This window comes from Lonchura striata, chromosome Z, assembly GCF_046129695.1.
Source record: "Lonchura striata isolate bLonStr1 chromosome Z, bLonStr1.mat, whole genome shotgun sequence".
In the NCBI taxonomy this organism is placed as follows: Eukaryota; Metazoa; Chordata; class Aves; order Passeriformes; family Estrildidae; genus Lonchura; species Lonchura striata.
The window spans coordinates 4162042-4181459 of record NC_134642.1 but is presented as its reverse complement, the minus strand read 5'-3'; the positions used below and the strand labels follow the sequence as shown (position 1 = coordinate 4181459).

Genomic DNA, 19418 nt, shown 5'->3' with positions numbered 1-19418 from the left:
AATTGCTTGGTAGTTGATTTAAGCATGGTATTTACTACTACTAATTGTGGGTTTTTTATCCCCTGTTTCTGATAGAAATAAAAACTTACCTTTTTTTTGCAACTAGAGTACAGAAGTTAAGGCTTGTCAAGTAGAGGGCTTGAGAATTTTCATTATGCAGAATTGTAGTGGGTTTTTATCACATCTACAAAATATTGTTCTTTTAGTTTATTTTAAAGCACCTTTTCATTTAACAGTATTTTTGATTTTCCTCCTTTTTTGATATTCTTGATGAATTAAAAAATGTTAACATTTTTATGCATTTGTGCATAAATATTTTGACATTTACTGACTTGGGAGACAAAAGCTGATTGGGTGGTGTCCTTATCAGATAGCATTCAAAAAGGATCCCAAACTGCTGTGAAAATGTAGGAGCAAGTGTGATCTGTAGTACTTTGTCATGGAAAAGTTACCAACATAGAGAATCATGGCTTCAGGGAGCTCAGGTATCAGAAGGGAACATAATGATAAGTGTTTAAGTTGTGAGTGATGGTAAGCATGAAAAATAAAATGTTTCTCATCTGAAAAGTATTTGCAGAATTTCTCAGGCATTACCTGTAGATGGTTAATACAAAAAAAAAACCCCATAACCCGAATAAGAGAACACAGACTATAGGAGGCTTTATTTCAAAGTGAAGAAGTTTCAAAATTTAATGATCAAAGGTGCATGTACTCTGTCATTTATGTACTGACACTTTCTCAAGCTAGCAACATATGTTCAAAGATAATGCAGAGAAGTCAGTTTCTGTGTTGCTTAAATACTGGTGCTGATACATCAGTTGTTAAAGTCGCCTTGACTGGGGAGATGATATGTTTACATCATTTGAAGCCTGGCATTTAAAGATTTCTAAACAAAAGCTTCTGGTTTTTTTGCCAAGATACCAAACAAACGGAGAGTCATACAGGTATTTTTAGTATCTTAGTGTCCGCTGAATTCCTGAGGGTTGGAAATGTTCAGCAGCTGGAGAAACAGAATTGTGAGCATCAGAATAAGACCTACATTTCAATGCCTTTAAACCAAATCTAAAAACTAGGTACAATTTAAATAATCTAAGGTCAGACTGTATATGACACCATACTCATGGCATTTGTAATAAGGCACAGTTAACATATAAGGGATTAGAAGTAAATTTAGAAAACCTTGATGAAGGTATTTTGAGAATTTCTTAAGATTATCAATGCTCAGGAGATTATAATTTACATTATAATTTTTAATTTTGCATAGTGATTTAACTCTGATTTGAAATGTGGTTTATCAGTAAATGTCATTGGATTTTAATCCTTTGGTGTAAATGTAGGAGTAATTTTTTCTTTTTTCACTGAAGTTATGAGAGACAAGCAGGCAAGAAATACAGATTTCTGACGTGGGACATTTCACATTACAGCCATCATTTTAATGACGTTTTTGTATGTTCCCTATTGATAATGCATCACTTCTTTAGTTTTCATATCAGTTGCTGACAGAAACCAGATACAAGAGACCAATCCTTCTATAGATTTTATGTTTTGTCTTACAAAGAAGACAAATTATATCATGGACTTGTTCATTCTCATTTATTTAGAATCTCAGATTCCTTTGTCTCTGCAAGCAGATGGTGCTTACATGCTCATTTATTTAGTTAGCCAAGATCTTTAAGGTCAGCATGATAGAATTATTGGAATTTAAACTTGCTGAAGATCTGTCATGTACTGTTTTTGTCCCAGCTTTGTGAATTTCCTGCTCTTTGGTCTTTGCAGAGACTACTTTGTCCTTTTGTTCCAAATACCAGCTTATGGTATTTGCTTTTCAGAATAGAGTACTAAACAAACCTGAGTGGTCTTTAGAACACCAAAGAAATTTCAAGTGCTAATAAATTTAGATTGAACCTGGGTATTTTTTCTAATTATTGGTATTTTTCCCCCCATTATTTTTGTGTGTAACCTCATGGGGACATTTTTGGTTGTGGGGGGTTTTATTTGTGTCTTTGTTTGTGTTTGTTGTGTTGGGTTTTTTAAAGTGAAATTACTTTTATGTAATGTGTTCTTTAACAACATAAGAAATGAAGAAGGTGTGACTAGGTCATAATTGTAATTATAGCTCCTGCATTCTTTCACATACAAATCATTACATTTGGATTTTGCAAAAGTTTTTTTCCCCTAAAGAAAAATTCCTAATAATGCTAACTATCTTCTTGCATCATATGTTTGTTGTCTCCTCTGTGTTACATTGTCTTGCTTATTGAAAAAAGTATAATGCTGCTGTCAGTAAGTCATTAACACAAGTGATATTGCATTTAATGTGCTTAGAGATACTTGTATTGTTTATACCTGCTTTTTTGTTATCAAAGAAAGGTCAGCTTGGTTTCATTTTTTATTAACATGACTTAAACCATATAGGAATTGTAGTACACTGTGCATTTTTTAATTTAGTAGGTTCTCTTCGAAATTTATCCCTGTGAATATTCAAGATTTTTTTCAAAGTTTGTTCATAGGTCAAATGTAGGAGGATGATGTAGTTAAAATACGCAGTTAAAGAAGTGAATGTGAAAGTAGTTTCAGAGATCTTTGTTGTGAAGTAAAAATGGCATGCAGTATTTTCAATCTGGCTTTTAAATTTTTGTTTCATTAGGTGCTTAAAATACATTTTAAGAGATTCTGCATAATATTCTGTAATAGTGCAAAATTAGATGAAATAAAACAGTAATGTATGTCAGTGTATTGACAGTGTCTTTCCCAAAATTCTTCACAAGCATGTATGTTAGCCTGTTTGTTAAGGCAGCTTGTGGTGGTTCTAGTGTCCTCTGCTTCTTGCTTTTACTTGCTCTGGTCTCAAGGTTTTCACATGCAGTCTTGTCCCCAGCTACTTGCAGTGGCATCTTGAAACACCCACAGGTAGGACAGGGAGTGGGTATAGAAGAGGATTTAGTAAGACAGGATAGACCACAGTCACAGGACTCAGAGATGTGCACTGGCTCCTGCTTGTATGGAACTGAATCCTTTCTCCTCTTACTTTGCCCCTGTTTCCAGCATGTTCTTCGCCACCCCTCTTCCCCACTCTTGACACTTTGTTGAAACTCTCTTTAATGAGTTGGTTCTGTCTGTGATGCCTCTGTACTGTCGCTTCTCCCTTACCTGTTACAGACTGCAGACTGACGCTCTTCAGAGCTATGCCTCTGATTTCTTACTGGCTTATCAATTAATGGCTGAAGAGTTTTGGTCATCTTTATGATCTTCCTTAGTGCATACTTAACACATTTGTGTCTCTCTGTGGTCTTTTTATGGCTTTCTCTGTGTGCTGAAATGGGTCTTTATCTGATAACATCAATAAACTGGGTACTCTCAACTTCCTCATGCCCTTTCTCTTTAGCCCTATCGTTGAAGGTTGTAATGGTAAGGCAATTCCAATTATCTGCTGAGAACAGAAGTTGAGCTAATGAAGGCATTACACAAAAAAATTTGTGGTTTTAGATAAGCACAGTTTGTAAAGTAAATAATGGATGGGTAACAGTTTAAAGTAGTTTTTATGATGAAACACGTGTTTCAAGCTAAGCAAGGTTAAGAGTGCCATCAGGCAGTAACTTTGTTAACTTGAGTAGTGAAGGTTGTCACTGTATCGAGTTGAAGATAACAAAAATTTCAACTACTAGAGAATTGCCTATTATCTGTATCTCAAAATTACTGCCGGATTTCTATTTTTGCTTCTACAAATATGCAAGAGGGCATGAACTTCTCTTGAACCTTCTGTTACAGGGTGGTAGGGAATCTTAATCTATACAGTTGTGATGATTATTCATAGGGAAGTTTTATTCCTTATTCAGAATGCAATTTTTAAAATTATTGCTATGTTGTAGTACTGAGTATGCTTCACTGAAATGTTGAGATTTCTAAAGATAGAAATAAGTTATCCTGATATTTATTTTCTTTTCAGTGCTGTAAGCACACTGAATGCTTACAAGGGAAAGTTCTACATACTCTTTCACCAGTGCTTTTTTTTTTTTTTTTTTTTTTACAGAATCCTGTTGTGTCCAGTTATAACTGGTCAGAAATAGATGTCCTGATTCTGGCTGGAACTCTCGGCCATGTTTTGAGTTTGGGGGCAAGCAGTTTTATAGAAGAGGAACATCAAACCTGGTATTTTCTTATCAATACACTTTGTTTGGTGCTGTGTCAGGAGCTTTGTAGAAATAATTTTCTTCTGAAAGAATGTGACCCTCAACATAGCACCAATGTGAAACAAAATTTTGACAGTATCGGAGAATCCTCCGAGTGCAAGAATATAGACATTCCAGCAGCAAATAATTCAAAACTGGGCAAGGCCAGCTCTTCATCTGAATTCATAAAAGGATCAGATAAGTGGATAAGCTTAGCAACTCCATGGATCATCCTTATTTGCTGTCGGCTGCTTCGATCCTTGAATCAGACAGGTGTTCAGTGGGCTCATCGGCCAGACTTTGGACACTGGTTGACAAGGTGGGTATCTGATTTCCTGTCACATTTTCTGCCTGATTTAAAAATTAACGTGTGTTTAATTTGGTGAAATGTGTGTTTTTTATATGGTTTCTGATCAGAAAGTGCTGCAAACATGTCAAGCAGATAAACTATGACACGACATAAGGAATTTTTCATTTCTGTTTCATGCAGGAGTAATTCCTTGTGTACTATCAATAGTTTATAATCTTTGCCCTGCACCACGACTTATCTAATTAATGCCAATTATACATGATAGGCTTATCAGAAGCAAAAAGTAAATATTTTCCATGTTTAAGTCAACAGTATCTGGTTTGAGAAATTAAAAGTCTCTTAATAGAATGAAACTTTTGAAATTAAGGCAGGAAGGTTCTGCATAATTCCAAAATTTATGAAGTCACAAGAGAAGATGCCACACATAGAATTCTTCCTTGTCTGTTGCATGCTTGTAATGTGTGGGTGAAAAGCTGAAGGAATTTATTGAGTGTAATATGATAAACAAGGAAGGAGATTTTTTATAACTGAAAGTACAGCAGAGAAGAGCTTCTGCTTTTTCTAATACTTTTCAGTATTTTAAGAACTACAGTTATTATTCAGTGATACTTGAACTGTCTCATGTACTTAAGTTAGTGGATGGAGATGCAATACTTTTTGACTGTCTAGTTAATGTTTTGCAAACAGCAGATGAAGAGGCTCTGCTGTGTAAGATAAATAGATTTCTTACCAGTATTTTACAACACATGGATGAAATGTCATTCATCATTCATTAAAAATTACATGAGCAAATGAACTTATATGAGATTTGTTATTTATTGCCAGCCTCACAGATGAAATGCTGATTGCAGTGACAGGCATGAGTGCTGAAAGACATGAGTTACGAGGGAATTTATTGCATTATAGTGGTTATTCTATACCAGAGTTTTCACCATGCATTTCTGCTTTTGAGGTGAGGAAATGAGAAAAAAATGTCATATTTCCTACATCAAGTCTATATGATAGATAACTCACTCCTTCATTATGAGCTAAGCCAATGAAGTGTGATTTGGTGTGACTGCCAGGATTTTTACAATTAATCCTGAGCATCTGCGGAAGATTTATTTGCCCAGCAATGTCCTGAGCCAGATTTTTTCTTCAGACTGTCAGTCCTTTTCCTTGGAGTGTGCTGGTGCCACAAGGCCAGGAAACAAGGATCTGATACTCCTGCAGTTGAAAAATTTGGTTTGTTTCAGATACATACTTTTACTCATGTGGTCTCCCAGAAATGTTACCAGGCTTCTAAAAATTGTGTGTGCATGCATGGACTTAACTTTCAAAGATCCTGTCTTGCTTTTAGTATGCTCCCACCTCTGATTTGCTGGTGCTAAGTATGCCTGGAAAGTAGCAAAACCTGTTGTAGCCTTGGCCTGTGGGGGTCTCAGGGGGTCAGGGGGATAACACACTTGGAGTGTAGACTGCAGATAGTGCAGGTGCTTCCTAATTCATAACAAAAGTGGCAAATCCTATAAGCCCAGCTCTAACACTAGTTGCCTGTCAAGAACTTCCAAAGACCTTCCAAACAACCTACTGTGGCAAACCCAAAGCTTTTTACATTTTTACATCTGTTCTAGTTTTCTGATGTGTTTTTTTTTTTTTTTTTTTTTTTTTGTGTTGTTGTTGTTTGTTTTGTTTTGTTTTTTTGAACTCAGGGTGAGAAATAACATTCCTTCATTTTCTGGTAGGGTTCTGCATATGCAGCTCCACATGCTGTTGGTTGTCTTTGCTACAAGTGCACGTTGCTTGCTTATTGTTGAGTCAGGGTCCACCCAGGCATTTCGAGTCACCTTTGAGAAGATGGTCAGCACCCAGTCTGTCCAGATATTTGTAGCTATTTCTTCCAGGGTGCAGGATTTTCCTCTTGTGCTCATTGAACTTCATAAGTGGGCAATTTCTCCAGGGTGTCAAGGGGCCTTTGAGTGTCAGCAGACCCACCAGCTGTTAACAGCCACCCCTCCCAGCTGTGTATTGTGTGCAGACTTGCTGAAGGGGCACTGCCCCACTGCCCAGGTCATTAGTGAAGATATTAAACAGTGTGGGTCCCGATGGGGGCAATGCCCAAATCCTAGGGTTGACAGATAGTGACTGTCCTCTGGGTGGACTTTGTGCTACTAATGGCAACTCTGTGAGTCCAGCATTTGAGTACTTTTCAGTCTGCCTGACTGTCCACTTTTATAGCATGAGATTGCCTATGGGAATGTTATGGGAGCTGGTGTTAAAAACCTCGTTAAAGCACAGATAAACAATGTCTGCTTTGTGCTCTTCCACTGAGCTTGTCTCATCACAAAAATCTGTCAGGTTGATAAAGTAATCTCCTTCATAAAGCCATCACAGCCCTATTATTAAAACTGTCCTGCCTCCCCCTTCAGTAAGGTTGAAGAATAGCAGCTAGATACCAAAACATAACATCAGAATTTTACAAATTAATTTCTTCCTCAAATTATGGCCTCATGTTGAGTGTATTTGCTTAGGTCTTGAAGCCATCAGAAGAGAAAAGATTCTACATCTGTAGTCTTAGGCTATGACTGATCATTTGGCTAAAGTTCTATATTTTGCCATACAAGGCAGCAAACTTGCTCTCTTTCTCCTCACCTCACTGGCCTATATTTTACTTGTTCCTGTGTAAGTATGGTGAGCTACTACATCACTGAGTAGATGTGTCTGGAAAAATAACTCAAGATGGCATGGAAAACTCTTGGCTTTCAGTTGGATCTCGTCTCACTCTGATTTACCATCAGTCTTGGCAGGCAATTGGTGGGCTGGCTTAGTAGCAGGAATGCAGGAAGGGAAGTGTATACAAGTCAGCACTGCTGTTGTTGAAATTATTGTATGAAGAGAACATGGAAGTGTCTACATCTTTTGAAGTGCTGCAGACAAACTGTTTTTTCTTTCTGATGTTGTAAAGCATTCCTTACAAAAACCCACTTACCTTTCAAATCTAAATGAGAAAGAAGCAATGATTACCTACCTTGTACTGTGGGAGGCTTAAAAAGCTTATGCAACAGTCCAGAGTGTTGTGCCATGGCAGGTTAAGAGGATATGTGATTAGGACTGTCACTGTCACAGTTCTGCCTTCTCCCTTTCATGGGTGAAGCTACTTCTGCTGTGTTTAGGGACCAAATGAAAGAGCAGAGCCCTGGCAGCCCTGGCACATGTTGGCTCAGGCTACTGTGGGGCTACATCCTGACTTAAAACAATGGAGCAATTTTCAGCCTAACAGAGAACATTATGTATGTGTCCATGGTGACATAAACTTTAGTTGCAATATAGAGTTAAAAGGTTAGTAATATTTGAAGTATGACATTTTTTAGATTTGAATAATGGGATATAGTTGAGAGTATGACTCTTTTATGGCTCACTGAACAAGCTTTGGAAAGGTTAGTCAATGATGCAGCTAAATCTTTACACATCCTGTGGTCTGTAAAGTGTCTGGGAATTCCTATTTGGCCAGCATGCTTGCATTTTCTTTGGTCAGGGGTTTTAACATCTTTGTTCCTTCTCCTTCACATGATGTTAGGGTTGTAGAGATGTCTGTTTCCCTAGTGATTTAATCAGTATTGGGATGATGTGTTTTCCTTAGAGCATGAATTAAAAGTTAGTAATAAACTGAATTGTATAAAGCACTTATTCTTCTTCCCAAAATGCAATGCTAGTCTCTAAGGTTGATTGTTATTCTATTTTTAGTATTAGTTTAATTGGTGTAGTTATGTCGTAATAGCATGTTTTTTACTAGTAAGAATTAGGAACTTTACTTAGATCATGTGTGCTGTTGTTAGTTTGAGTTTGGGCTGATCAGGCTTTTTCTAGACAGCCTTCTGTTTTGTCTCTAAGATAAACTAATGAACAAATGGCCCTCTTTTTTTGTTCCCCTGTATTGATCTTTTGGACATCTGTGCTCATGCTTATTCTAGGATTTTGCTTAACTAGAAAGTGCTTAAGGGGCTCAGCATTTAAAACAGCGAAACTGTTGTCCAGATTTTCCTGTTTGATGTAAGCATCAAAACACAGAAAATCAATCTATCTATAGTGTGTTGAAATTGGCTACTAGGAAAGCATTCAGCAGTGCTGAAATAAAAAATGTTCTTTGTTATTTGCAGATAGACTGTGAAAACTGAAAAATACTTTGATGGGAAAAAGAGCAAAAGAAAATCAGACAGTAGATGAAATGGAAGAAAACATGCAATCTAAATCTGACTGGAAGTCAGGTTTTCTTTCTGATGGGTTGGTATTCAGTTAGCTTTATTTGGCTGCTAATCTTGGTCAGTGCTGATACTTGAAATGTGTCAGAGATGCTACATGGCAGTGTCAGCTTGAAGAGAAGTGACAAGAGGCATCAGCATGGGAAGATAACATTTTCTTTAAATAATGTACTTAAGCATCCCCAAATGCCATTCCCCTCAAAGCTAGCACACCTTGTGATTTCTGTGTGTTGGTTGTAAAATGAAAGAAACAATTAAAAAAGACCCTATCCACTTAAGTTATTAATCATGCACATATATAATTCATTTCACTCTACTTGTATTTGCAGTAATAAGGTGAGGTCCAAGCTGTGGAAGAAAATGTCTTCAACCTTCATTCTGTTACCAGGAGTATGAGTGTAGACCTAACAAGCTGTTACAGTAGGAAGATAGGGCCAAAGTCTTCTTTTTTCCTTCCCTTCTCACCAGATTTTCTCTCAGGGAGCTATTGGTTCTTCACTTTTCAGTTTTGTGGTTTGTGCAAAACACAGGACCCAGCAGCTGAGATCAGAGTGGCTTGTTTGTGCTTGTATTTCTGAGCAGACTATCAAAACCATTTAGAACTTTGCTAAATGATTGGACTCTGTGTTAAACAACTACCATTGCCTTTCAAAATATATGCTAATTACATATCTTTTAGCTGTCTAACTGTAAGAACTTTGGCTGGAAAACATTGAAACTGTAGGTGATTTGTGCTGACCTGACTTTGCTGGCTGTAAATTCTTTCCTTGTTTCTTCAGCAAATGCTATGAAACACACGGGTAGGGTTTTTTCCAACAGATTTATATGATCCAAAAAAATTCCAAACAAGAGATCACAGAAGTTTCAAGCAGACCTGGACATGAGATGTATGTTAATCCCTGTGCTAGCAGTCAAGAATGTAAACTCAATGTATATTGATTTTTTTAGATAAAGAGACAAAGATGATGATGTGTGCTTTTATTTATCCCTGATTCGTTTTGCTCTCATAGAATGACTAGCCAAGGAGAATATGACTGGAATGCTTAGAGTTTTCTGTAAGTGCTCATTTGAAAGATTTAGTGGCTACTAAATTAGTTTGTTATATTTTGATCATAAAGAAGGTGATGCTTACATTATCTTCATAGGTTGCTGCATGAGTCCACTGTTTCTGCTCTCTTCATGGTAGAGGAAGAATAATTAGGAGGAGAAATATCTATGTTTTCTGTAGACTACATTTTCTGTCTCATAGTATTCTAGGTCTTATGCCTCTCATTTTTCTCCACTGGGTTTCAGAGAACAGTGCATCTCTTGGAATTGTGTTAAGGTGTACGAGCTCCTTGACTGAGTCCTGAATGCAGAACTAACAGGATTATTTGTCTGCCCTACAACCTTTCCTCCATGACTTTTCAAGCACAACATTTGGAACAACTATTGGTCAAGCTCCTGATAAGTGTCACTCCTGATATTCTCAAGTGTATACTAGGGAATAGGAAAGTAAACTTGATTCTGAAGTACAATAATTTTTATTAAATCAGAGATAAAACTGGAGTTTCATAAGCGTGATTGAATTTAATGCAGGAAACAGCCCAGGCACACTGTTAGTTTCCTGAAGTTAGTAATCTTTTATAATGGGATTTTGAGTTGTGGAAAACAGAAGATGGAGCCCTTAGCTCTCAAAATCTACATGTTGTTCTTAACTGAAGGCAAATTTAACAAAATAAGTGGTTTTATATTATTTGGGATACTGGGAATATTTTCAGTAGGCATGGCTTGGCAATTCTTGGACTACAGCAGGTTTTCTGAAACTACATGTTAAGGGGGCGGGTGCAGATCTTTGCCTTACCCCATTACATTTTGCAGTGCTGGTTCCTACTACTGAAGATTTAAATATACAACACTGGCAGCATGTTCGGTGGAATGCCCTTGTTTCTGGAATCAGTGTTACCTATTTAAGATGCAGGGGAACAAACAAACAAGCTGTATCTGTGATCTTCTCTACCAATGATGCAAATTTTCTGTCTGTCTCTTGTATGTATTGACAGGATACAAGGGTCTATAGTTGCTTAAGGGAATCATATTGCGCTAATGAGTTTGTGTGTGTGTGTGTTTTAACCTATGTAAATATTTTTTGGTCATTTTGGGTAGGTAAAATGTTCTATAGGTGGTTAGGGTAGGTAATTTGTCTAAAATTAAACAAATCTTATGTAGTTATTTCAAAAGATAGCTTCTAATCTTGTAATGCAAAAGTCTTTCGTGTAGTGCTAGAAAATAAAATACTGTAGTATAAGAAAAACACTTTTTCAAAATGCATAAATAACAAAACTAGTTTAAAAGCAGTAGGCCTTTTTCTATTGTGCAATATGCAGCTCAGTTTTTATATGATTAACAGAATAACTAGCATATAGTGGAACACAATAATTACACTTTTAATATGCATGCTTGAATATAAAACCTCATTAATAAAACTGCTTCTCCAAAAATACTAAAATATTTTACCATACCTCTTGGAAAGTTCATAACAGACACCACTGCAGTAGTTAATTTGGTACTGCATTAATTAATACAGTTTGTTTAATACAGTGCTGTAGATAAGGCTTTACCAAATATGTTTAGCACTAATTAGTGTTTTTTAAAAGGTTTGGTTTTTTTTTCTTTTTTTCCCAGCTCTGAACATAAATCTGAACTCTCCTTCTTGGCTGCAGTCTCCCTTCTTATGATCTTCTTTCTGGTTCAGAGAAGATGCTCCCTGGTTTCAAAAATTGCTATGGCACTGGGGCTCCTGGGAGTCTACAGTTACCGGGCAGCTATTGGAAATGTCACATTTCCATGGCAACATGGTGGCAAAGATATTTCAAAGTAAGTTCATCAGCAGATAAGTAACTCTTTCTAGCAAGGTGTTGAAAACTTTGGCTATCTGGGGGTGAGTTCAACAGGATGTTCTAGATTGGAATTACATTCTTACTAACAGAATTGTAGTTTGTAGGTAACCAGCACTGAATTTTTGTGATGTGTGCTTGATTTTAAGCCACATGAAGTGTCCTTTTCACTGTGACAGATGAGAAGCCAGTCATATAAAAAGTAATGTAAGGAAAATCTAGTAGTTATACTCTATATTTTTTGCTGCAAAAAAACTCCAAATGTGCCATCTCTTGTTTTTAGATGGATTTGCCACATCTAGCAGAGCACAAGCCAAGCTCATTTAGCTACATAGTTTCAGAAGTGCTTGGTAGTTCAGAGAGCTGCTTTTACATACCTTACTTTTGCAGTTGAGTGTTCTATAACGTGGGCTTTCAATAAAGGTAAATCATGCTTGACTAACGTGACTGGTCCTAGAATGAAACAAATACAGGGATGAATGAGGGGAGAGCAGTAGATGTTGTCTACCCTGATTTCAGCTCACAATACTCTCAAGACAAGCTCAAGAAGTGTGGACTGGATGAGTGGACACTTAGGTCTTGGCTGAATGGCACATCTGTGCAGCCTTCAACAGGCTGAAGAGTTGGGCAGAGAATGGGGGGTGAGCTGATGTAAAATAGCTCTGCAGGGAGGCACCTGGGGTTCCTGGTGGACAACAAGCTGTCCATGAGCCAGCAGTGTGTCCTGGGAGCCAAGAGGGCCAATGGGATCCTGGAGTGCATTAGGAAGAGTATTGCCAGCAGGTTGAGGGAGGTGATCCTGACCCTCTGCTCAGCCCTGGTGAGGTACATCTGGAGTTCTGTGTCCAGCTCTAGGCTCCTCAGGACAAGAGACACATGGAGGTCCTAGAGTGAGTTGAGAGGTGGACTCTGAAAGTGGTTAGGAGACTGGAGCTTCTCTTCAATGAGGAGAGGCTTTGGGAGCTGGGCCTGCTCAGTCTTGAGAAGAGAATGACTGAGAGACAACCTCAGCAGTGTCTCCGAAAGAGGTGTCAGAGAATGGATCCAGGCTCTTCTTGGTTGTGCCAAGCAGCAGAGCAAGAGACAATGGACAGAAACTGATGCACAGGACGTTCAACTTGAATTTGAGGAAGTTCCTTACTGTGAGGGTGACCAGATTCTGGAACAGGTTGCATGGAGTCTCCCTCACAGGAGATATTCAAGAACCATCTGGACACAATCCTGTGCAATGTGCTCTAGGATGACCCTGTTTGAACCTTGAGCAGGAAGATTGGATCAGATGACTTGCTGTAGTCCCTTTCAGTCCTAGTTTCTCAGACCTTGAACTTCTAGAACAGCAGGTCACAGTTTTTAAGCTTACTGATCCTTGTTCTTGTCAACTTTTTTGGACAACATGCTGTGTTTCCTTCAGAAGCTGGAAATTAAGAGGCAAATGAATTTATAAGTGGTTTGAAGATAATGTAAGTGCTGATTACACTTACAATTTAAAATGTACATTTTTTTGTAATGAAATTGCTTAGGGATTTCAAAAATACTAGCCTTGGATTTAACCTGTTTGGCAGAACTAGTTGGTCTTGACCTGTCTTGAAAGGCTCTGAAGTAGGTATTAGTAAGTAACTAATCCTTCTGGTTTATTTATTTTTTTATTAACTTTTTTTCAATTTTATTTTCTCTTTAGGGGGATTACTGAAGCTCGTTTTGTTTATGTCTTTGTTCTTGGCATAGTCTTCACTGGCACTAAAGATTTACTAAAGTCACAGGTTATTTCTGCAGACTCCAACACAAAGAGCACAGGATTATGGGAAGTATATAGTGGATTGGTTCTACTAGCAGCTCTTCTGTTTAGACCTCACAATTTGCCAGTCTTGGTGTTTTGTCTGCTGATTCAGACAATGATGACAAAATATATTTGGATACCTTTGAAATTTGATGCAGCACAGATTACTATCATGCACTACTGGTTTGGCCAAGCTTTCTTCTATTTTCAGGTAAGCTGAATACTCCCTCTGCTGCAGAGGTGGGAAATTGAATAGTTTTTCAATGAAATATTGTCCATTGTGAATAAAATACTAACTAAATATTACAGTGGAAGAGTTTACTGGGTTCTCAGAAGGATTTAGTTTCTAAATGCTTTAATAATGTTTAGTTTTCAGAATCAGGGAAAGATGCATAATTTAGTGTCTTATCCTCAGTGCTGATTTCCAAAAGTATTACAAAGATCAGAGACCTATACCAGAATGATTTTGGTCTGTTAATGGGCCTCATAAGTACTTTTCAGGTGATAATTACTTTAAAATTTTCATCTGAGTTGATTCATACCAGTAAAAGATTGGTGGCTTTTGTCACTGGTTATTGAGAATTACGATAGGTCTATATATTGTTTAAGACTGAAAGAAAGTACTGTGGCATATAATATCTCTTATGAGAACCAGAACTAATTTTCTTTCTTGTTGTATCAAATAATACTTTCTTTCCTAAGGAGCCTTACTCCTAACTTCAATAGCCTAGTTCTCTACATTGCAAATAAGGCTGCAATTCTACAAAAACTTTGCTTTGCACTGAAGCTGGAGAGGATCTTTCTACTTCTGGTATTGTTGGAACCTTAGCATAGCAGGTTGTCTAAAGAGAGCATTTGTTAACCTGGGAATCAGGTTTAAGAGGTGGGGTTTGCAAAATTTGAGTGTGAGACCTTTGTTGGCTACCTCTGAGCCATGGCTGGGGATGTTGAATCTCTGGTCAAGCTGAGGGTACTGTAACTGCAGAGTGAGGGTTGGCTTGACTGAGAATAGTATATGTAGATAGGGAATTGGTCACGCAGGTAAGGTCATTATGATTCATCCCTTCCTACCCACTTTTCCTGTTTAGAGGGCATAGCATGTCTTGCTTGAGTGGCTTTTGTATGTTTGAATGTTGTTGTCCAGGCAGTCAGCTTTGATTGCAGCCTTCTGAGAGCACCCCTTAGTGCAGCTGGCAAAATGCTGAAGACAGAGCCATCTCTATACTGAGGTACCAAACAAAAACAGCTACCAAAAATTTAATGGTGGGGATGTTGGCACAAAAATCCTAGTGGAAAAGAGACTGGAAAAGAATGGTTCAGATTTTTTCATACAGCAGCAAATGATTCATAAATGTTTTCAGTGATGCTGAATACTTGGTACACTTGGCTGAGAATTTCACAGGACCATGAAATTACTGGAGATTTGAAGCTGGAAGATGCCTCTGGAGATGCCTCTGGAGATCATTTAGTCCAACCTGACCCTGACATGAATCAGCAGGTCAAACAGACCGGGTTGGTCTGAACTGTGTCCATTCCCTATTTCAAATACCCAAAAAGGTGAAGGCTCTGCAAGCTCCCTGGGTAGTTGCTCCAGAGCTTGACCACCCCAGCTAATAAAAAAAAGCTTTTTCTGATTTTTATCAGAACTTCTTGTATTTCTATTCCTGTGTATTGCTTTTCATCCCTTTGCTAGTCACTGTTGGGTGACTGAGAAAGTCACAGTCTAGCTACATTTTCTGTACTTCCTCTCATCAGGTATTTATACACAATGTTATGATCCCTGCTGAGCTTTCTCCTCTGGAGAGTAAAAAGACCCAAGGAGTTGCTTGTATGACACATGCTTTGTTCCTGCCACCATCTGTGCTGCTTCAGTGGACTTTTTCTGGCACACCCATGGCTTTTCTGTGGTGGCTAGCCCAGAATTGGACCCAGGCACTCAAATGTGGGTCTCACCACTGCTTGTTAGAGAGAATGGAGATCTCCCTTATATAGCTAGGGAGGCCCTTAATGAAGTCCTGGATGCTGTTGGTCTTTGCATAAAAAGGACAATGGCTGGCTGATCTCTAGCAAACTGCTTTCCATATGGTTAGTTCCCAGTGTCACCAAAGACATGATTTTATTCCTACCCAGGTGCTAGATTTGGCATTTCCCTTTGGTGGACTTGCTGAATTTCTTGTCATTTCATTCCTTCAGCCTCTGATGGCACCTCTGATAGCAGCCAACCCGTGTGCTGTATCTGCCACTCTCCCAGTTCTGTATTCTGGCAGACTTCCTGAGAGAGCTCTGTATCCCACTGCCCAGGTCATTGGTAAAGATCTTAAACACTATCAGCCCTAGTGAATGGCCTCCAGATGGACTTCAAGCTGCTGATGGCAGCTCTGTGAACTCAACATTTGAGCAGTTTCCAAATGAGTGTCCAGGTTCCTAGCCTAGACTGCATCTATTTGTTTGTCTGAGGAGATTGTTAAAAGTGCTTGTGAAGTGAATGTGCCTTAGATAAATGTAGGCCATGTATCTTTAGCCAGTATGGCATGAAGGAAAAGGAAACAGAAGCTTCTTAAAGTAATAGTTTCGTTTTGGAAATTTAATATGGCAGATTAAATGTTGTGTCTTTTCTGCTCTTAATGATGCCAAAAATTTGGGACTAACTTTTCTGGAAGAATTTATATCAGCTTTGAAGCAGCTATAAACATCTTCCAGAAATAAGCTGTTAGAGTTAGCAAGAGCTTGATACATCTTTCCATTTTACAGTGCTGTGTTGAAGGGTTTTTTTCTACACCAATAAAAACATATTTATGCAAGACCAATAGAAGATAACAGTATCTGGTAACATCTGTTTCAGCTTTCTAGTGGTCTTAAACTGGTGTTATGGGGAAGACTGCTCTTTTTCATGATGAATGTTTTGCAGTTTCAACTACCCTTGCAATTGAGATTTTTTTTGTTTTGTTTTTAGAAGACTGGAAGTAGTTATTTCCATTTTACATGACTGCAAATAGTGTTTTTGCCCATCCTGTAATTTCAGAGCATCTGCCTAGGCCCTATCACTCTGCTTGCAATTTTGACATTTCTTCTAGAAGTGTTTCCTTTGGAAATAATAACTTCCAGTATGAAACAGATTTCAGTGAACTTTAGGATATTTGAAAAATTAGTTCTGACTTTCTTCCACATAGACATGTTGCTCAGTCACAGCATCCAAATCTCATAAATGAGAAATTCTTTATTGCTCTATTATGAGCCAGATTTCTAAGTGGTCTTTATGCATGTCCTGTCTGTGTAAGATCTGGAAAATGATTTAATCTGGGTGATAGTCACTTATTGAAACTTCTATTAGAAGCACAGCAAAGCTTTTTCCCCGCATGTTGTTTCCCATACTGTGATGTATGAAATAAGTGCAGGCCCAGTTAAGAAGCTGCATTTTTGTGTCCCATCACATGTATTAAAGCTCTAGCTTTGGAAAGATATTTTTGAATTAGCAATGGTTTAGCAAATTTTTGAGGAATTCTTAAGGTGTTTTAGCACAGTACCCTTTAAAAAGTATCAATTTCAGAAGAACATGCTAACGGTCTTCTAGAATTTTTTGTGCGTGTGTCCACAAAAATTAAGATGTGTGCCTATTCATGATGCCAAAGACTGATTAGAATGACAAATGAATTGTAATAGAACGGGAAGGGTTTCCTCTATTATCTCTCTTTCTTTCTCTTTTTGTTTTTCTGTATTCAGAACATCTTAAAAATGTTTCAGGTCAACTTTTACCAATATTTATGCTATTTTGTGTACCTCATTTGGAAAAAAAATCTATCCCCTGCACTGAGACACCAGTTTCCCAAACACATGGAGGTAACCTTTCCCTGTTGACTCACATCTCCTTTGCCAGATGCAGGCACTCAGGCTTTCTTCATGGATCTTGAGAGTACCATAGGTAAGGGACTCAGGTGAAGCTGTAGATGATTCTGTTTGGGTGCATTTTCTATCTCTTCCTTAAGTGAGTGATGGAGGGTGGAGTTCTGGATGTACTCATACCATTTTAGTAACAGATTTTAATTGTTTGAATAATCCATTTTATCTTTACCTTGTGGGAAAACCAGGAAGGTCTTTGCTTGGTGACAACTTTCAGATCCCTACCTTACTTCTCTGCCTCCCTGGGAAGTGACACTGTTCTTACTAAATACAGTTCAGGCGTCCCAGGTCTAGCAACTACCTGTCCTGACTAGGACCATCAGTGCTGAGTTCTTACATTTTGACTGACTTAGTTTGTTCTCAGACACTGAATAAACATTAAGGAAGTACAGCTGGGCTGTTTCTGCTGGAGGGGGTCCATCAAATTCTCCCCTTCAGTACTGACTTCTATTCAGCTTGCTCTTGGTAATAAACAGTAATTTTTTTACTGCCTCAGGAGCAAGCAATACTGATGCTAGAATTCTAGGGGAGAGATGTGAAGGAAGCACAACTGTATTATTAGGTATATTAGGTATGATATGTACTGCTAGCATAGATTTAAATGTCTTCTTTAGATTTGTTTCTCCAAGTTTTGTGCTCACTAGAACCTCAGTATTAAACTGCCTGAGTTCACAGTGATGCTAAGGTTTTTGTTTCCCGACAGGCATAAAGATCTAATGTAGCATACCAAAAAAATAGCAGGCTTATGATTGAAATACAAAAATTGACTACCACTGAAATTCATTGGTGATGTAGATTACATTGGATACTAAATTTAAACTGTGCTAGCTAAATGAGACAGGAGAAGAGAAATATGTATGAAAAAATGAATGCTTCCATCTGGAAATAGGAGAGAGGTTTGGAGGACTACTTTTTGCACATGTCTTGGTGTGATTATGAAGTAAATGAGACTTGCCCATGTTGCTGAGCTGTTATTAAATCTTGGTAGACAATATGGTACATAATGACTAAAGCAGTAACTGTCTTGCTGAGTGTAGATTGTAAGTGATGGCCTTTTGAATATGATAATAAAAATAGCCCTTTTCAGGATAGCATATGTAATGAACGAGGCACTGTTCTTTCAAAAAAGTATTGTAGAGTCCTTCAAGATGTCATGGAAGTAGATCTACAAAAATCCCAAGTGTACAGAATAAGCAAAGCTGACAGGAACAGATAGTACTTTTCACTAATCAATTCTTATAGTTGATGAGCATGGGGGGAAAAATGAAGTGCCTGGGTGTGGAAGCTAACTTTTTGATTTTGAATTTAAGTAGGGAAAAAAAAAAGATGGGTTGAAAACAAATTACACTTGGTTTTGCATTGTGCACTTCATCTGTGTCTGAACTCTGAGTGCATCTCCTGTCTCAAGAGTTTAGTTAGCAGACTTGAAGGCCATGTCCTTGATTGAGAGAGGAGCTGGTGGGAGAAAAGCAGAGGGAGAGGCCTGGCTTTTCTTTCCATTCTGGTTCTGCTTTATTAGTCTGATGCTTTACTGCCTGTGCTTTATCCCAGCTGTGTAAGCAGATATGTGTGTGCCTGTCTTAAACTTTCTTGATCTTGCCCTGGACCTGATGATTGGGCTTTCTAGCCTAATCTTGAACTTGTCACTACAGACTTGGAGTCCCTGGGCTGCATCTAGCCCTGATCACTGTCTCTGGATCCAGCCCTGACCTGGACATGCCACTGAGCAGTCCTGTCTTACTGCTCTCACCTGCCTTGTTTTAACACTTATTTCCCAGCATACCTTCCTTTGTTGAACCAAAGGAAGTCCTTTTCTGCTCTCTGGCAGTTTGGATCTGAAAGGCAAATTTGTTAAACAGTTGTAAATTAAATGGGAAGGCTATGTGTGATGTCATTTTTCTAGCATTCTAGCAAGATTTTTTGTGAATAGTTAGCAGAGGAAAAGGTTGCTCACACCAGTTGTGCAGTCTTTGTGCTTGGAGGATTTTAGAAATTGTGTGGATAAAGTGCTGTGTTATTAATGTGGAGCTGGGTAAACCCACTTTGTTTTCTGGTCTTGTTTATGTAATTAAGGTCTTTGCTGCATTTATCACTTTGTGTGAACTGATGAAGTGAACAAAGTTTGAAATACTCCAGTATTGTCAAAAATAG

The 19418-nt window shown here is 38.1% G+C and overlaps 1 protein-coding gene across 2 annotated transcripts in view; it reads left to right on the top strand.

Moving 5' to 3' along the window:
* Positions 1 to 19418, top strand: part of PIGG (phosphatidylinositol glycan anchor biosynthesis class G (EMM blood group)) — a 79480-nt gene that overhangs the window by 25114 nt on the left and 34948 nt on the right. For both annotated transcript variants that reach the window (XM_021533887.3, XM_021533888.3), the window contains exons 9-11: positions 4031 to 4488; positions 11382 to 11573; positions 13272 to 13581. In XM_021533887.3, the coding sequence (XP_021389562.2) occupies positions 4031 to 4488; positions 11382 to 11573; positions 13272 to 13581 (960 nt within the window). The remainder of the gene's footprint in view (positions 1 to 4030; positions 4489 to 11381; positions 11574 to 13271; positions 13582 to 19418) is intronic.